General features: G+C 46.3%; 1 protein-coding gene across 2 annotated transcripts in view; it reads right to left on the bottom strand.

Annotated features, from left to right (window-relative positions):
* Positions 1-3,481: 3,481 nt before the first annotated feature.
* SMOX (spermine oxidase) overlaps positions 3,482-14,683 on the bottom strand; it is a 45,225-nt gene continuing 34,023 nt past the window's right edge. Inside the window, exons 3-7 of one of the 2 annotated variants that reach the window (XM_070756868.1) lie at positions 12,587-12,813; positions 10,349-10,522; positions 8,024-8,723; positions 5,081-5,241; positions 3,482-4,101 (exon numbers count right to left, since the gene is read on the bottom strand). In XM_070756868.1, the coding sequence (XP_070612969.1) occupies positions 3,964-4,101; positions 5,081-5,241; positions 8,024-8,723; positions 10,349-10,522; positions 12,587-12,813 (1,400 nt within the window). In that variant the 3' untranslated portion in view covers positions 3,482-3,963. Of the gene's footprint in view, positions 4,102-5,080; positions 5,242-8,023; positions 8,727-10,348; positions 10,523-12,586; positions 12,814-14,683 lie in introns of both variants that reach the window. The other variant, XM_070756867.1, reaches the window with a different exon arrangement.

The following is a 14,683-nucleotide window of genomic DNA, read 5'->3' as shown; positions in this document are numbered from 1 at the left end:
AATTGTGTGGTAACGCAGTGTCTACAAACTAGAGCGCTCCCATTCAGGTGACCCAAAGCTTGGATCTGGTATATAGGTAGGTGGGGAATTACGGTCCTTTTTATGACTTGTGGACTACAACTCCCAGAATTCCTGAGAGAATCATGCTCAGGAATTCTGGGAGTTGAGGTCCAGAGGTCATAAAAGGACCATGGTTCCCTCATGCTGCCTCAGGAATTCTGGGAGTTGAAGTCCACAGGTCATAAAAAGGCCATAGTTCCCTCATGCTGCCTCCGGAATTCTGGGAATTGAAGTCCACAGGTCATAAAAGGTCCATGGTTCCCTCATTCTGCCTCAGGAATTCTGGGAGTTGAAGTCCACAGGTCATAAAAGGTCCATGGTTCCCTCATTCTGCCTCAGGAATTCTGAGAGTTGAAGTCCCCAGGTCATAAAAGGGCCATAGTTCCCTCATGCTACCTCAGGAATTCTGAGAGTTGAAGGCCACAGGTCATAAAAGGGCCATAGTTCCCTCATGCTGCCTCAGGAATTCTGGGAGTTGAAGTCCCCAGGTCACAAAAGGGCCATAGTTCCCTCATGCTGCCTCAGGAATACTGGGAGTTGAAGTCCCCAGGTCATAAAAGGGCCATAGTTCCCTCATGCTACCTCAGGAATTCTGGGAGTTGAAGTCCCCAGGTCACAAAAGGGCCATAGTTCCCTTATGCTACCTCAGGAATTCTGGGAGTTGAAGTCCACAGGTCATAAAAGGGCCATAGTTCCCTCATGCTGCCTCAGGAATTCTGGGAGTTGAAGTCCCCAGGTCACAAAAGGGCCATAGTTCCCTTATGCTGCCTCAGGAATTCTGGGAGTTGAAGTCCACAGGTCATAAAAGGGCCATGGTTCCCTCATGCTACCTCAGGAATTCTGAGAGTTGAAGGCCACAGGTCATAAAAGGGCCATAGTTCCCTCATGCTGCCTCAGGAATTCTGGGAGTTGAAGTCCCCAGGTCATAAAAGGGCCATGGTTCCCTCATGCTACCTCAGAAATTCTGAGAGTTGAAGGCCACAGGTCATAAAAGGGCCATAGTTCCCTTATGCTACCTCAGGAATTCTGAGAGTTGAAGTCCACAGGTCATAAAAGGGCCATAGTTCCCTCATGCTGCCTCAGGAATTCTGGGAGTTGAAGTCCCCAGGTCACAAAGGGGCCATAGTTCCCTCATGCTGCCTCAGGAATACTGGGAGTTGAAGTCCCCAGGTCATAAAAGGGCCATAGTTCCCTCATGCTACCTCAGGAATTCTGGGAGTTGAAGTCCCCAGGTCACAAAAGGGCCATAGTTCCCTCATGCTACCTCAGGAATTCTGAGAGTTGAAGGCCACAGGTGATAAAAGGGCCATAGTTCCCTCATGCTGCCTCAGGAATTCTGGGAGTTGAAGTCCCCAGGTCATAAAAGGGCCATGGTTCCCTCATGCTACCTCAGAAATTCTGAGAGTTGAAGGCTACAGGTCATAAAAGGGCCATAGTTCCCTTATGCTACCTCAGGAATTCTGAGAGTTGAAGTCCACAGGTCATAAAAGGGCCATAGTTCCCTCATGCTGCCTCAGGAATTCTGGGAGTTGAAGGCCACAGGTCATAAAAGGGCCATAGTTCCCTCATGCTACCTCAGGAATTCTGAGAGTTGAAGGCCACAGGTCATAAAAGGGCCATAGTTCCCTCATGCTGCCTCAGGAACTCTGGGAATTGGAGTCTACAGGTCATAAAAGGGCCATAGTTCCCTCATGCTGCCTCAGGAATTCTGAGAGTTGAAGTCCACAGGTCATAAAAGGGCCATCATTCCCCAGCTCTGATGCAGGCAATACCTTTGCCACGCTACCAAAAAAAGGAACTAAGGATGACACATGACAAAACCAACGTCATCTTCAAAGGAATAAAAGTCACAAAGGAAGAAGAAAACAACACCCTTCCGCCCTTCCTGGATATCCTTATCCGCTGAGGAAATGACGGAGAATTCCAGAAAAACAAGTGCTCCATGACCAAAATAACAAAGCTGTAGAGTTTCTTGTGATTGATTTCTAGACCTTCCTCAGTCGTGACAACCAACTGGGTGACTTTGGGCCAATCAACTGGGAGTCAGTGAATTCTAGTCTTTCTTTAGGCATGAAAGTTGGCTGGGTAACTTTGGTTCAATCACCAGGAGATGGTGAGTTCTAGTCTTGTTTCAGCATGAAAGTTGGTTAGATGACTGGTCCAATCACCAGGAGATGGTGAGTTCTAGTCCTGTTTAGGCATGAAAGTTGGTTAGATGACTGGTCCAATCACCAGGAGATGGTGAATTCTAGTCCTATTTAGGCATGAAAGTTGGTTAGATGAGTTCTAGTCCTGTTTAGCCATGAAAGTTGGTTAGATGACTGGTCCAATCACCAGGAGATGGTGAGTTCTAGTCCTGTTTAGGCATGAAAACCAACTGGGTGACTTTGGGCCAATCGACTGGGAGTCAGTGAATTCTAGTCTTTCTTTAGGCATGAAAGCCAACTGGGTGACATTGGGCCAATCATAATCTTAAGATCTGTTATGTTTCCACCTGAACTATCCTCTGAATTCACGTAAGGAAGGGTTTTCTTGCTGACACTCCCAGCTATATAACATCATGTAGGATGGAAAGAGGTGGAGGACAGCAAACACTGATGGTGTTACCTCGTTGGGTCACGAAACGTCTAGAAGAACACCACTAAGCTCAGAGACCACTCAGGATTCCAATGTATAACTGCAGTACAAGGAGAGCTTGGTTTGAAGGAGCATGGCACCATGAACGCAAACGAGATTTGTGTGCACGCGCCTTGTTACATGGACAAATTTGTGGTGAACTAATTGGGATTCGAAACGATGCTCGTGCTCCCTAATATGTTCAGGTTGTGATTTGCTTCAGTTCGAGGAACAAGCGGGGTCATGTAACCATGGTTTGCAAATCACACTGGGTGGGATCAAACGAGGCCGTCCATTTGATAGCAAATAATAATAATAATAATACAGTGGTACCTCTGCTTACGAACTTAATTTGTTCCGTGACCAGGTTCTTAAGTAGAAAAGTTTGTAAGAAGAAGCAATTTTTCCCTTAGGAATCAATGTAAAAGCAAATAATGTGTGTGATTGGGGAAACTGCTGGGAGGGTGAAGGCCCTGTTTCCTCCCAGGAGATTCCTAAAGAGGCCCCACGGAGGCTTCCCCCTGCCTTTTCTGGCCCCGTTTCCTCCCAGGAGATTCCTAGAGAGGCCCCACAGGGGCTTCTCCCTGCCGTTTCCAGCCCTGTTTCATCCCAGGAGATTCCTAGAGAGGCCTCACAGAGGCTTCTCCCTGCCTTTTCTGGCCCTATTTCATCCCAGGAGATTCCTACAGAGACCTCACTGAGGCTTCTCCCTGCCATTTCCAGTTACAGAGGAAGTAAAAAATAGAGGAGGAAGAGGAATTGTCACGATGCTTCTTGCAATGAATGCTGCCCACGTATCAGAAAATAGTGACCATTGCAACATTTATTGAACTATAGAAGGCACTTACAATACCGGGAGAGAAAGAAAAAGAAAGAAAGAAAGAAAGAAAGAAAGAAAGAAAGAAAGAAAGAAAGAAAGAAAGAAAGAAAGAAAGAAAGAAAGAAAAAAGAAAGAAAGAAAGAAAGAAAGAGGAAAAGGAGAGAAAATCCTCTCCTTACAGTGTCAGAAAAGACCAGACAAAAGGAATTCACCTCCGTCTGGGATGAAGGAGCCCCCTTCCTTGTTAACAATACAATACGTGAAAACAAACTACGGTCTACCAACTAGGGGTTAAAATAGCAAAGACTTTTTTTTTTGGTTATATAAAAAGATAAAAATGTTCCTAAAGATCAGTGTTTTTTAAAAAAAGGGAGAGAGGTGGGTGGGAAAAAGAGGAAAGTTTGGTTTAGATGCACAACAAGTAAAAGGAATTAAAAGTTAAAAGGTCTTCTGTAGGTCCTGGCGTCTCAAGTCTTGCAGGACAGAAGATCTTGGTATATTTCGGTCAGATGCGCCGCCTCTCTCTGGCCAGACAGCAGAGCACCATGGGTGGTGGAGTAGTACTTCCTGTGCGTTGCCTCGCCCGAAAACATCACCTGCTTAGGCTGGAGATTTAGCCAGAAAGGGGGAAAAAAGAGAAAGATCTTAAGAAAATGTTTTTCCTTATTCCCTATTTTCTGTTATTTTCAACGTAATATCTATAATTATGACAAGATAAATATTATGTATTTTTCATGTGTGTGGGGTTTTTCTGTTCTTTTAATGTATAAACCTAATAAAGAATACAGAATGGAATGGAATGGAATAGAAAAGAATAGAATTTTATTGGCCAAGTGTGATTGGACACACACGGAATTTGTCTTTGGTGCCTATGCTCTCAGTGGACATAAAAGAAAAAGTACCCGTGCCATAGGTTTGCCATCACTGTTCTAGGAGGAGGAGGATGGGAGGAGGAAGAGGAGGATTGTGAGGCCCTTTGAGCTTGGTTGTTTTCTTGCTGATGTTTTATTACCCAACTGGACAATACCATCAGTGCTGGAAGGGAGTGGGGTAAGTAGGAGGTCAACAACACTAACAGCAACAACGACCGTGGCACTAACAACAATGACCGTGGGGTGCTTAGTAACATTATTAATGTTAGAAGGGAGTGAAGTTTGCTGAGAGGGAGAGGAGGAGGAAGAGGGAGAGGAGAAAGAAGAGGAGAAAAAGGAAGAGGAAGAGGAGGAAGAGGGGGAGGAGAAAGAGGAGAAGAAAGAGGAGGAAGAGGAGGAAGAGGGGGAAGAGGAATAGGAGGAGGAAGAGAAGGAGGAGGAAGAGGAGGAAGAGGAGGAGGAAGAGGGGGAAGAGGAATAGGAGGAGGAAGAGAAGGAGGAGGAGGAAGAGGAGGAGGAGGAGGAAGAGGGGGAAGAGGAATAGGAGGAGGAAGAGAAGGAGGAGGAGGAAGAGGAGGAGGAAGAGGAGAAGGAAGAGGAGGAGGAGGAGGACTGTGGGGTTCTTGGTGTTCCCTGAACTTGATAATTTTTCTTCCAGATGTTTAATTATCCAATTAGGCAACATCATCCGTGCTGGCGTCCTAATACCTACCACTGTTTTGGAACTCTCTGTGTAAGGCAAGGGTTTAGCAAGTTTCTCCACATCTGCTCCGCTCGACCCAACTTGCGTGTAGGAGTAAGAGCCACGGAAATACGGGTTGCTGCCCCAAGAGGATCGAAGGATCCGCCGAGGTTTTGGAATGTCTGGATTCCCTAAAATTAAAAAAGGAGATAGTGGAAGCTGTTAAAAGCTCTCTTCCTAGAGAGGCCCCATGGAGGCTTCTCCCTGCCTTTTCCAGCCCTGTTTCATCCCAGGAGATTCCTAGAGAGGCCCCACGGAGGCTTCTACCCGCCTTTTCCAGCCCTGTTTCATCCCAGGAGATTCCTAGAGAGGCCCCACGGAGGCTTCTACCCGCCTTTTCCGGACCTGTTTCATCCTAGGAGATTCCTAGAGAGGCCCCACGGAGGCTTCTACCCGCCTTTTCCGGACCTGTTTCATCCTAGGAGATTCCTAGAGAGGCCCCATGGAGGCTTCTACCCGCCTTTTCCGGCCCTGTTTCCTCCCAGGAGATTCCTAGAGAGGCCCCACGGAGGCTTCTACCCGCCTTTTCCGGCCCTGTTTCCTCCCAGGAGATTCTTAGAGAGGCCCCTCTCTGGACGGCTATTGTTAAACAAATGAAATAACCCAGACAACACGATGTTTATTAAGCACTAATTAAATGTAAGAGTAGAGAATTAAGAAAACTGAATCTGGTACCAAACGGTTAAATAAATATAATTAACGAGTATCACATTCCTTCTGATGACTGTTTATAGAGAAACCTGGTCGTTTATTTGTGGTCATGCCCAGGTCAAAGGGGGAAAAAACCCCGCCAAAGCAATTCTCCTAAAACTGGTTTTTCTGCTTGGGGAAAATTGCGGAAAACACAAATTAGACAAGATCAGCAGAAATTACGTCTCACCAGCCTGACTTAGGTGTGCTGTGACCGATGACTCACTCATATTTCTAGTCCTCAAACAGGAGTCCTGTAGGTAAATAACTTGAAAAGTTAGCTGACGTCCCCGAACCAGGTTCAGAAATTACCGTATTTTTCGGAATATAAGATGCACCTTTCCCATCCAACCCCAAAAGAGGGTGGAAATGTCGGTGTGTCTTATACATCGAATATAGCCATTTTTGGCCTCCCAGAGCCACAAATGAAATCTCACATGAGAACGTTACTCTCTTCCAAACCCTGTTTTTGTAGGGTGGTTTTTTTTCATTGCTCTAATTTGCCCCGAATGTTTCTTTCCAGCCCTAACCAGGTGCTAACAATGTTCCCAGGTCTTATTGGCTTGCAAGTTCTTTCACTGTTACTCTCTGCGAAGAATGTTTTCCAAACCCTGTCTTTTGTAGGGGGTTTTTTTTCATTGTTTTACTTGCTTCAAATGTTTCTTTCCAGCCCTAACCAGGTGCTAACAAGGTCCCCAGGTCTTACTAGCTTGCAAGCTCTTTCACTGTCACTCTCTGCGAAGAATGTTTTTCAAACCCTGTCTTTGTAGGGGGTTTTTCCATTGTTTTACTTGCTCCAAATGTTTCTTTCAAGCCCTAACCAGGTGCTAACAATGTTCCCAGGTCTTATTGGCTTGCAAGCTTTTTCAGTGTTACTCTCTGCAACGAATGTTTACCAAACCCTGTCTTTGTAGGGGGGGGTTCATTGTTTTACTTGCTCTGAATGTTTCTTTCCAGCCCCAACCAGGTGCTAACAATGTTCCCAGATCGTATTGGCTTGCAAGCACTTTCACTGTTACTCTCTGCAACGAATGTTTTTCAAACCCTGTCTTTTGTAGGGGTTTTTTTTCATTGTTTTACTTGCTCCAAATGTTTCTTTCCAGCCCTAACCAGGTGCTAACAATGTTCACAGGTCTTACTGGCTTGCAAGCACTTTCACTGTTACTCTCTGCGAAGAATGTTTTCCAAGCATTATCATTGTATGGGGGTTTTTTTCCAATGCTTTTCTTGCTCCAGATATTTATTTCCAGCCCTAACCAGGTACTAACAATGTTCCCATTTCTTACCCGCTTGCAAGCTCTTTCATTGTTACTTTCTCAGAATAATTTTTTTAAGCCCTTAACCAGGGGATAAAATAATGTGGTGAGGCTGACCAGACCAGGGGTAGGCAAACCTGGCTCTTCTATGACTTGTGGACTTCAACTCCCAATTCCTGAGCCAATCATGCTAGCTCAGGAATTCTGGGAGTTGAAGTCCACATATCATAGAAGAGCCAAGTTTTCCTACCCCTGGACCAGACTAAGGACGCTAGCCAGATGAATACCTGGTAAGCAGATTCTTTTCCCCATTTTCCTCTCCCAAAACTAACGTGCGTCTTATATTTTGATGCATCTTATACTCCGAAAAATATGGTAAATACAGTGATACCTCATCTTACAAACGCCTCGTCATACACACTTTTCAAGATACAAACCTGGGATTTAAGATTTGTTTGCCTCTTCTTACAAACTATTATCATCTTACAAACCCACAGCCGCCGCTTGGATGCCCCGCCTCCGGACTTCCATTGCCAGCGAAGCGCCTGTTTCTGCGCTGCTGGGATTTCCCTGAGGCTCCCCTCCATGGGAAACCCCACCTCCGGACTTCCGTGTTTTTGTGATGCTGCAGGGGAATCCTAGCAGCGCAAAATGGGCGCTTCGCTGGCAACGGAAGTCCGGAGGTGGGGTTTCCCATGGAGGGGAGCCTCAGGGGAATCCCAGCAGTGCAAAAACGGGCGCTTCGGCTGGCAAAAGGGGTGAATTTTGGGCTTGCACGCATTAATCGCTTTTCCATTGATTCCTATGGGAAACATTGTTTCATCTTGCAAACTTTTCACCTTAAGAACCTCGTCCCGGAACCAATTAAGTTTGTAAAAACAAGGTATCACTGTATAAGAAATAAATAGATAAAAATAGACCTTGCACTGTTCCCCACCCCAATTTCTAGATCCCGAGAACCACAGACCTGTAAATTTGCGGAGCATCTCCGTACAGATTTCCGCAACGGTTTCGTCGTCGTACTTCTCCATGATCAGGGCCTCCTCGCCGCAGATCCAGCCACTCAAGACGTGGCCGTAACGCTCCGGCGGGTAGAGGACATCAAAGCTGCAGATCTTCTTGTACCACAGCTCTTCCGGATACGTCAGGCTCTCGGCTTCCGCTTCGTCTTCCCAAACGAACTGTATGCTGTTGCATTCGGGGCTCCAGAAGGGCGTCTCAAATTCCAGGAAGATCTTATCGGTGGTGCTGATGCCCAGCTTCTGTATGGCCAGGACTTTCTCTTCGGGCAACGGCGGGTAGAACATCTCCTCGTGGCGCTTCTTCAGGACTCCCAGAGAGACGGTGACGATGACGTGGTCCGCTAAGATGAACTCGCAATCTTCGCACTCCACCAGGACGCTGTAGCCGGCGTCTTCTTCCCGCCGCTCTTCGTTGTGGTCGGCCACTTGCTCGATCTCCTTGCTGATGGACTGGTTCCAGTGGATGCACTTGACCGGCTTGCTCAGGTGGATGACCGACTCTGGGATGGAACGGGAGAGGATCTCCACGATCTTCATGAAGCCGCAAGGGATGATGTGGTGGGCTCCGGGGATCTCGGTCCACTCCCCGAATTCGCTGAGAGAGACTTCGTCCATGCTGTGGGAGCTACTCTCGCAACTTTCCACCTGCTCCAGGAGAAACGAGAGACGATATTTCCATTAGGACGTTCTTCTCCAGACGAACAACTATTGATTAAGAAAATCATGGATTGTGCAGAGGCCGATACGTTAACATTAAAATTAAGAAACAAAGAAGACTCGGAATATTATAAAATGTGGAATTCATTCTACGAATGGTTAGAAAGAAGGAAAGAAAACTAACGTTACAACATAATAATTTATTAGTTATAAAAATAAGAAATACAAGACCATTACAGTAATAATATATGTTAAAGGTATATATTGAAGTAGAGGATTTGAATTATTATTATTATTATTATTATTATTATTATTATTATTATTAATTACATTTGTATGCCGCCCCTCTCCGTAGAATCGTTGAATCAATGTATTACTGATTAAGATAAGGCGGTAAAAAACATAAATATATAACTGGGTGGGTGGGTCATGTGACTGGATGGGACTGAGTGACATCAAGTTGGCCACGCCCAACCAGGTTTTGTGACTCCCAGGTTTTTTGTTTACTCTGGGAAATGGGCCCAAGTGGTTTTTTGAGTGTTTAAAGTTGCCCACCATGACCTAGATGGATGGATGGATGGATGGACAGACAGATAGAAAGGGATGGATGATAGATAGATAGATAGATAGATAGATAGGTAGGTAGGTAGGTAGGTAGGTAGGGATGGTAGGTAGGGATGGTAGGTAGGGATGGTAGGTAGGGATGGTAGGTAGGTAGGTAGGTGGATGAATAGGTAGGTAGGGATGGTAGGTACAGATGGTAGGTAGGTAGGTAGGTAGGTAGGTAGGTGGATGGATAGATAGGTAGGTAGTAGGTAGGTAGGTAGGGACGGATGATAGGTAGGTAGGTAGATAGATTGATAGGTAGGTAGGTAGGTGGATGGATGGATGGATGATAGGTAGGTAGGTAGTAGGTAGGTAGGTAGGTAGGGACGGATGATAGGTAGGTAGGTAGATGGATTGATAGGTAGGTAGGGATGGATGATAGGTAGGTAGGTAGGGACAGATGATAGATAGGCAGGTAGGTAGGTAGATAGGGATGGATGATAGGTAGGTAGGTAGTAGGTAGGTAGGTAGGGACGGATGATAGATAGGTAGATGGATGGATAGGTAGGTGGGTAGGTAGATAGGGATGGATGATAGGTAGGTAGGTAGTAGGTAGGTAGGTAGGTAGGGATGGATGATAGGTAGGTAGGTAGATGGATTGATAGGTAGGTAGGTAGGTAGGTATGTAGGTAGGTAGGGATAGATGATAGGTAGGTAGGTAGGTAGGTAGCAGGGAGGGAGGGAGAGAGAGAGAGAGAGAGATACATACATACATACATACATACATACAATAGATAAGATAGGTAGCTAGGTAGGTAGCTAGGTAGTTAGGGAGAGAGAGAGAGAGAGATACGATAGATGTAGGTATATAGGTAGGTAGGTACATGTGTAGCTCAAAACTTGATGTACGGCAGCTTCTATGGGCATGAGAATTTAAGTTTGGACTGCAAACTCTCCAGCCCAACTGCTGTCAATCATAAAACCATGGGGGGAATTCTGGGAGCTGTAGTCTCACCGGCCAGGTGCTTCGAGCCCCAACCCTCAACTGGCTCCCATCCCCTCCTTACTTTCAGATATTGCTGGATCATGGCGAGCTTCAGCTTCTTGATCGTCTCCGAGTCGTCTCGATCGGCCTCGATGCGTTGACGCACGACATCTCGCGTGAAGATCCCCACGCTATTCTTGCTGTCGGCATTGACTGGTTTACCATTCTGGAAGAACTCCTGAGTCAGGTTATAGACCTGTTCCGAGACAGACAATTAAGGTGCATAAAACAGAGCTTCGTGTTTATTTATTTATTTATTTATTTATTTATTTTATTAATCAGATTTGTATGCCGCCCCTCTCCGCAGACTCGGGGCGGCTCACAGCAATAATAGTACAATGTAAACAAATCTAATATTTAAGTTAATTTAAAACCCCAATTTAGAAACCAATCATACATACTAACATACCATGCATAAATTTTATAAGCCTAGGGGAAGGGGAAGTCTCAATTCCCCCGTGCCTGACGACAGAGGTGGGTTTTAAGGAGCTTACGAAAGGCAAGGAGGGTGGGGGCAACTCTGATATCTGGGGGGAGTTGGTTCCAGAGGGCCGGGGCCGCCACAGAGAAGGCTCTTCCCCTGGGTCCCGCCAAACGACATTGTTTAGTTGACCGGACCCGGAGAAGGCCAATTCTGTGGGACCTAACCGGTCGCTGGGATTCAGGCGGCAGAAGGCGGTCCCGGAGATATTCTGGTCTGGTGCCATGAAGGGCTTTATAGGTCATAACCAATACTTTGAATTGTTCTGTCCTGGGCTTCCCCAAATCACAAATCAAGACTCCTTGACAAATGTATATTTTATTTTTATGTACACTGAGAGCATATGCACCAAAGACCAATTCCTTGTGTGTCCAATCACACTTGGCCAATAAAGAATTCTATTCTATTCTATTCTACTCTACCCTATTCCACTCTATTCCACTCTATTCTATTCTATTTTATTCTATTCTATTCTTCGACCTGTCAATAAATGAACTGTTGTAACTCAAGGACTGCCTATATGTGGGTCCCGTCTCCCGGCGTTGACACTCTCTCCCTGCAAATTTATAGTCGCTATTTCAATTATTGCAAAAACCCGATATAATCTTCCGCACAGCACAAGGTTGCTTAAGCCTCCCTAAGCCGCTTGCCGAAAGGAAACAGATCATACTTTTTGCAAAACGAGCAAAATAAAACGAACAATCCGGGCTTTTACTACTTCTTTTGGTGTTTCCGTGCCTGGTGCAAAAAATGAAAGCCCAGATTTTCAAACGCCCAATCTGAAATCGCTGGGGCAGCAACACAAAGCCAGAGGTGGGGGAGTTGGGGGGAGCTGTAAAGCTTTAATTAATGCCCTTAATTAATTCCCAGGTTTTTAAATGAGGCTAGGAATGCTCTTAAGAGGATATTGATGAATGCTAGAATCCTGGGCTTCAATAAAACAAGGAATCTGAGTGCTGGCGATTGTGAAAAGGAGTCTTGGGATCGCAGGTGGATGTTGTTGGGAGGAAAGGCCACGCAGGTGATGTAACTCAAGGTTATTAATCTTCTGCCTGGCAATTTGAGACACCACGAAGACCGGCACTCTCATTAACTGGGCCACGGTGGCTTCCGAGCTGGTTATTTTCCCACCAGTCTGCAGTAAATTAGGAGGAAGATGGAAAGAGAAAAGGGGGGGAAGGAGAGAAAGAGAGGGGGGCAATGGAGGGAGGGAGGGGGAGAGAGAGAGAGAAAGGAAGGAAGGAAGAAAGGAAGGAAGGAAGAAATTGGAAAGGAAGGAATGAGGGACGGCGGGAGGGAGGAGAGAGAAAAAAAGAACGAGAGAGAGAGAAAGAAAGAAAGAAAATGGAGGGAGGGAGGGAGAGAAACACAGAGAAGCAGGTAGGCAGTAGGCAGGCAGGCAGGATGGAAGGAAGGAAGGCAGAAAGAAAGAACGAAAGAAAGAAAGAAAGAAAGAAAGAGAGAGGGGGGGAGAGAGGGAGAAAGAAAGAGAGAGAGAAAGAAAGAAAGAAAAAAAGAAAAAAAAAGAAAGGGGGGAGAGAGAGAGGGAGAAAGAAAGAAAGAAAGAAAGAGAACAGAGGGAGGGAGAAACAGAGAAGGAGGCAGGCAGTAAGAGGAAGGAAGGAAGGAAGGAAGGAAGGAAGGAAGGAAGGAAGGAAGGAAGGAAGGAAGGAAGGAAGGAAGGAAGGAAGGGAGAGTAAAGAAGGAAAGCAGGAGAAATGACCATAAGGCACAGCCGGACAGCCCAGCAAGGGCTTCTCCAGACCTTGAGCTACAAACCTCGTTGTATAAATCACTGAATTCTTCAACCAAGTCTTTCGGGATCCTTTGCCCGCTGCTCGTGAGGTGATAGGCCACCCCATTCCTGGAGTAGAGGCTGATGCGACCCGTGCTCCGCTCGTCCTCGGTCGTCTCTTCGAGTAAGCCATTATCTTCTGCTAGATGATAGACGGGGTTTCCATTCGAGCCGTGAATCCACGTAGCTCCCAGTTCAAAAGTTGCGTCCGCTGCAACGGGAAGGGGGGGGAGAGAGGGAGGGGGTTAGAGAATTTGGGGGGTGGAACTAAAGTGGGTCCGAGAAAGGGGCCCACCCCTGACCATACATCAACGGAGGGTCTCAGCCAAAGCATCAGATCCAGGGATCTATAACCGAAGGCCCGACATGGACCACCTTCAATCCGAAGAGTTGTCTGGACAACTTTTGTTCCTAGATCTATTTATTTTTATTTTTATACAGTGGTCCCTCTACTTACGAACTTCATTCGTTCCGTGACCAGGTTCTTAAGTAGAAAAGTTTGTAAGAAGCTATTTTTCCCATAGGAATCAATGTAAAAGCAAATAAGGCATTCGGATGGGGAAACCACAGGGAGGGTGGAGGCCTTGTTTCCTCCCAGGAGATTCCTAGAGAGGCCCCACGGAGGCTTCTCCCCATCTTTTCCAGCCCTTTTCCCTCCCAGAAGATTGCTACAAAGGCCCCACGGAGGCTTCTCCCTGCCTTTTCCGGTCCTGTTTTCTCCCAGGAGATTCCTCGAGAGGCCCCACAGAGGCTTCTCCCTGCCTTTTCCGGTCCTGTTTCCTCCCAGGAGATTCCTCGAGAGGCCCCACAGAGGCTTCTCCCTGCCTTTTCCGGTCCTGTTTCCTCCCAGGAGATTCCTCGAGAGGCCCCACAGAGGCTTCTCCCTGCCTTTTCCGGCCCTGTTTCCTCCCAGGAGATTCCTCAAGAGGCCCCACAGAGGCTTCTCCCTGCCTTTTCCGGCCCTGTTTCCTCCCAGGAGATTCCTAGAGAGGCCCCACAGAGGCTTCTCCTCACTTTTCCGGCCCCGTTTCCTCCCAGGAGATTCCTCGAGAGGCCCCACAGAGGCTTCTCCCTGCCTTTTCCAGTTACAGTTTCGGAGGCTCAGGTTTGTAAGTGGAAAATGGTTCTTGAGAAGAGGCAAAAATATCTTGAACACCCGGTTCTTATCTAGAAAAGTTCGTAAGTAGAGGCGTTCTTAGGGAGAGGTACCACTGTATTTGCATCTTGCCTTGACTATTAGCTTTTTTTTAAAACTCAAAGCAGGAAAAATATCCAGCACATGTTCTTCCTCCTATTTTCCTGACAACAACAACCCTGTGAGGTGGGTTGGGCTGAGTGGGAGTGACTGGCCCAAAGTCATGCATTTCATGCCTCAGGCGGGAACTAGAAGTCAATGTCTCCTGGTGAGGAGATGCACACGCGCATGAGATTTCAGCGAATTTTTTTTTGTTTCTGCACATGCGCAGAAGCAAAAAAAATCACCGAACTCTGTCGCGCGCACGCGGCCCCTCGCAAGATCTTGCTTCCTATACATGCACAAAAGCAAAAACACACTTGGGCGCACACAACCAGGAGAACAGAAGCTGTGCGCACAGCACAACTTTCACCTGCAGTACACCGTTCTCATCCATACCAGTAGCAACCCTTCCAGTTCTGTTCTGATTGATTGATAGAAACATAGAAACATAGAAGACTGACAGCAGAAAAAGACCCCATGGTCCATCTAGTCTGCCCTTATACTATTTTCTCTATTTTATCTTAGGATGGATATATGTTTATCCCAGGCATGTTCAAATTCAGTTACTGTGGATTTATCAACCACGTCTGCTGGAAGTTTGTTCCAAGCATCTACTACTCTTTCAGTAAAATAATATTTTCTCACGTTGCTTTTGATCTTTCCCCCAACTAACTTCAGATTGTGTCTCCTTGTTCTTGTGTTCGCTTTCCTATTAAAAACACTTCCCTCCTGGACCTTATTTAACCCTTTCACATATTTAAATGTTTCGATCATGTCCCCCCTTTTCCTTCTGTCCTCCAGACTATACAGATGGAGTTCATGAAGTCTTTCCTGATACGTTTTA

This window comes from Erythrolamprus reginae, chromosome 7, assembly GCF_031021105.1.
Source record: "Erythrolamprus reginae isolate rEryReg1 chromosome 7, rEryReg1.hap1, whole genome shotgun sequence".
Classification (NCBI taxonomy): Eukaryota; Metazoa; Chordata; class Lepidosauria; order Squamata; family Dipsadidae; genus Erythrolamprus; species Erythrolamprus reginae.
The sequence above is the reverse complement of the archived record's forward strand: the minus strand, read 5'-3'. Positions and strand labels throughout refer to the sequence as shown.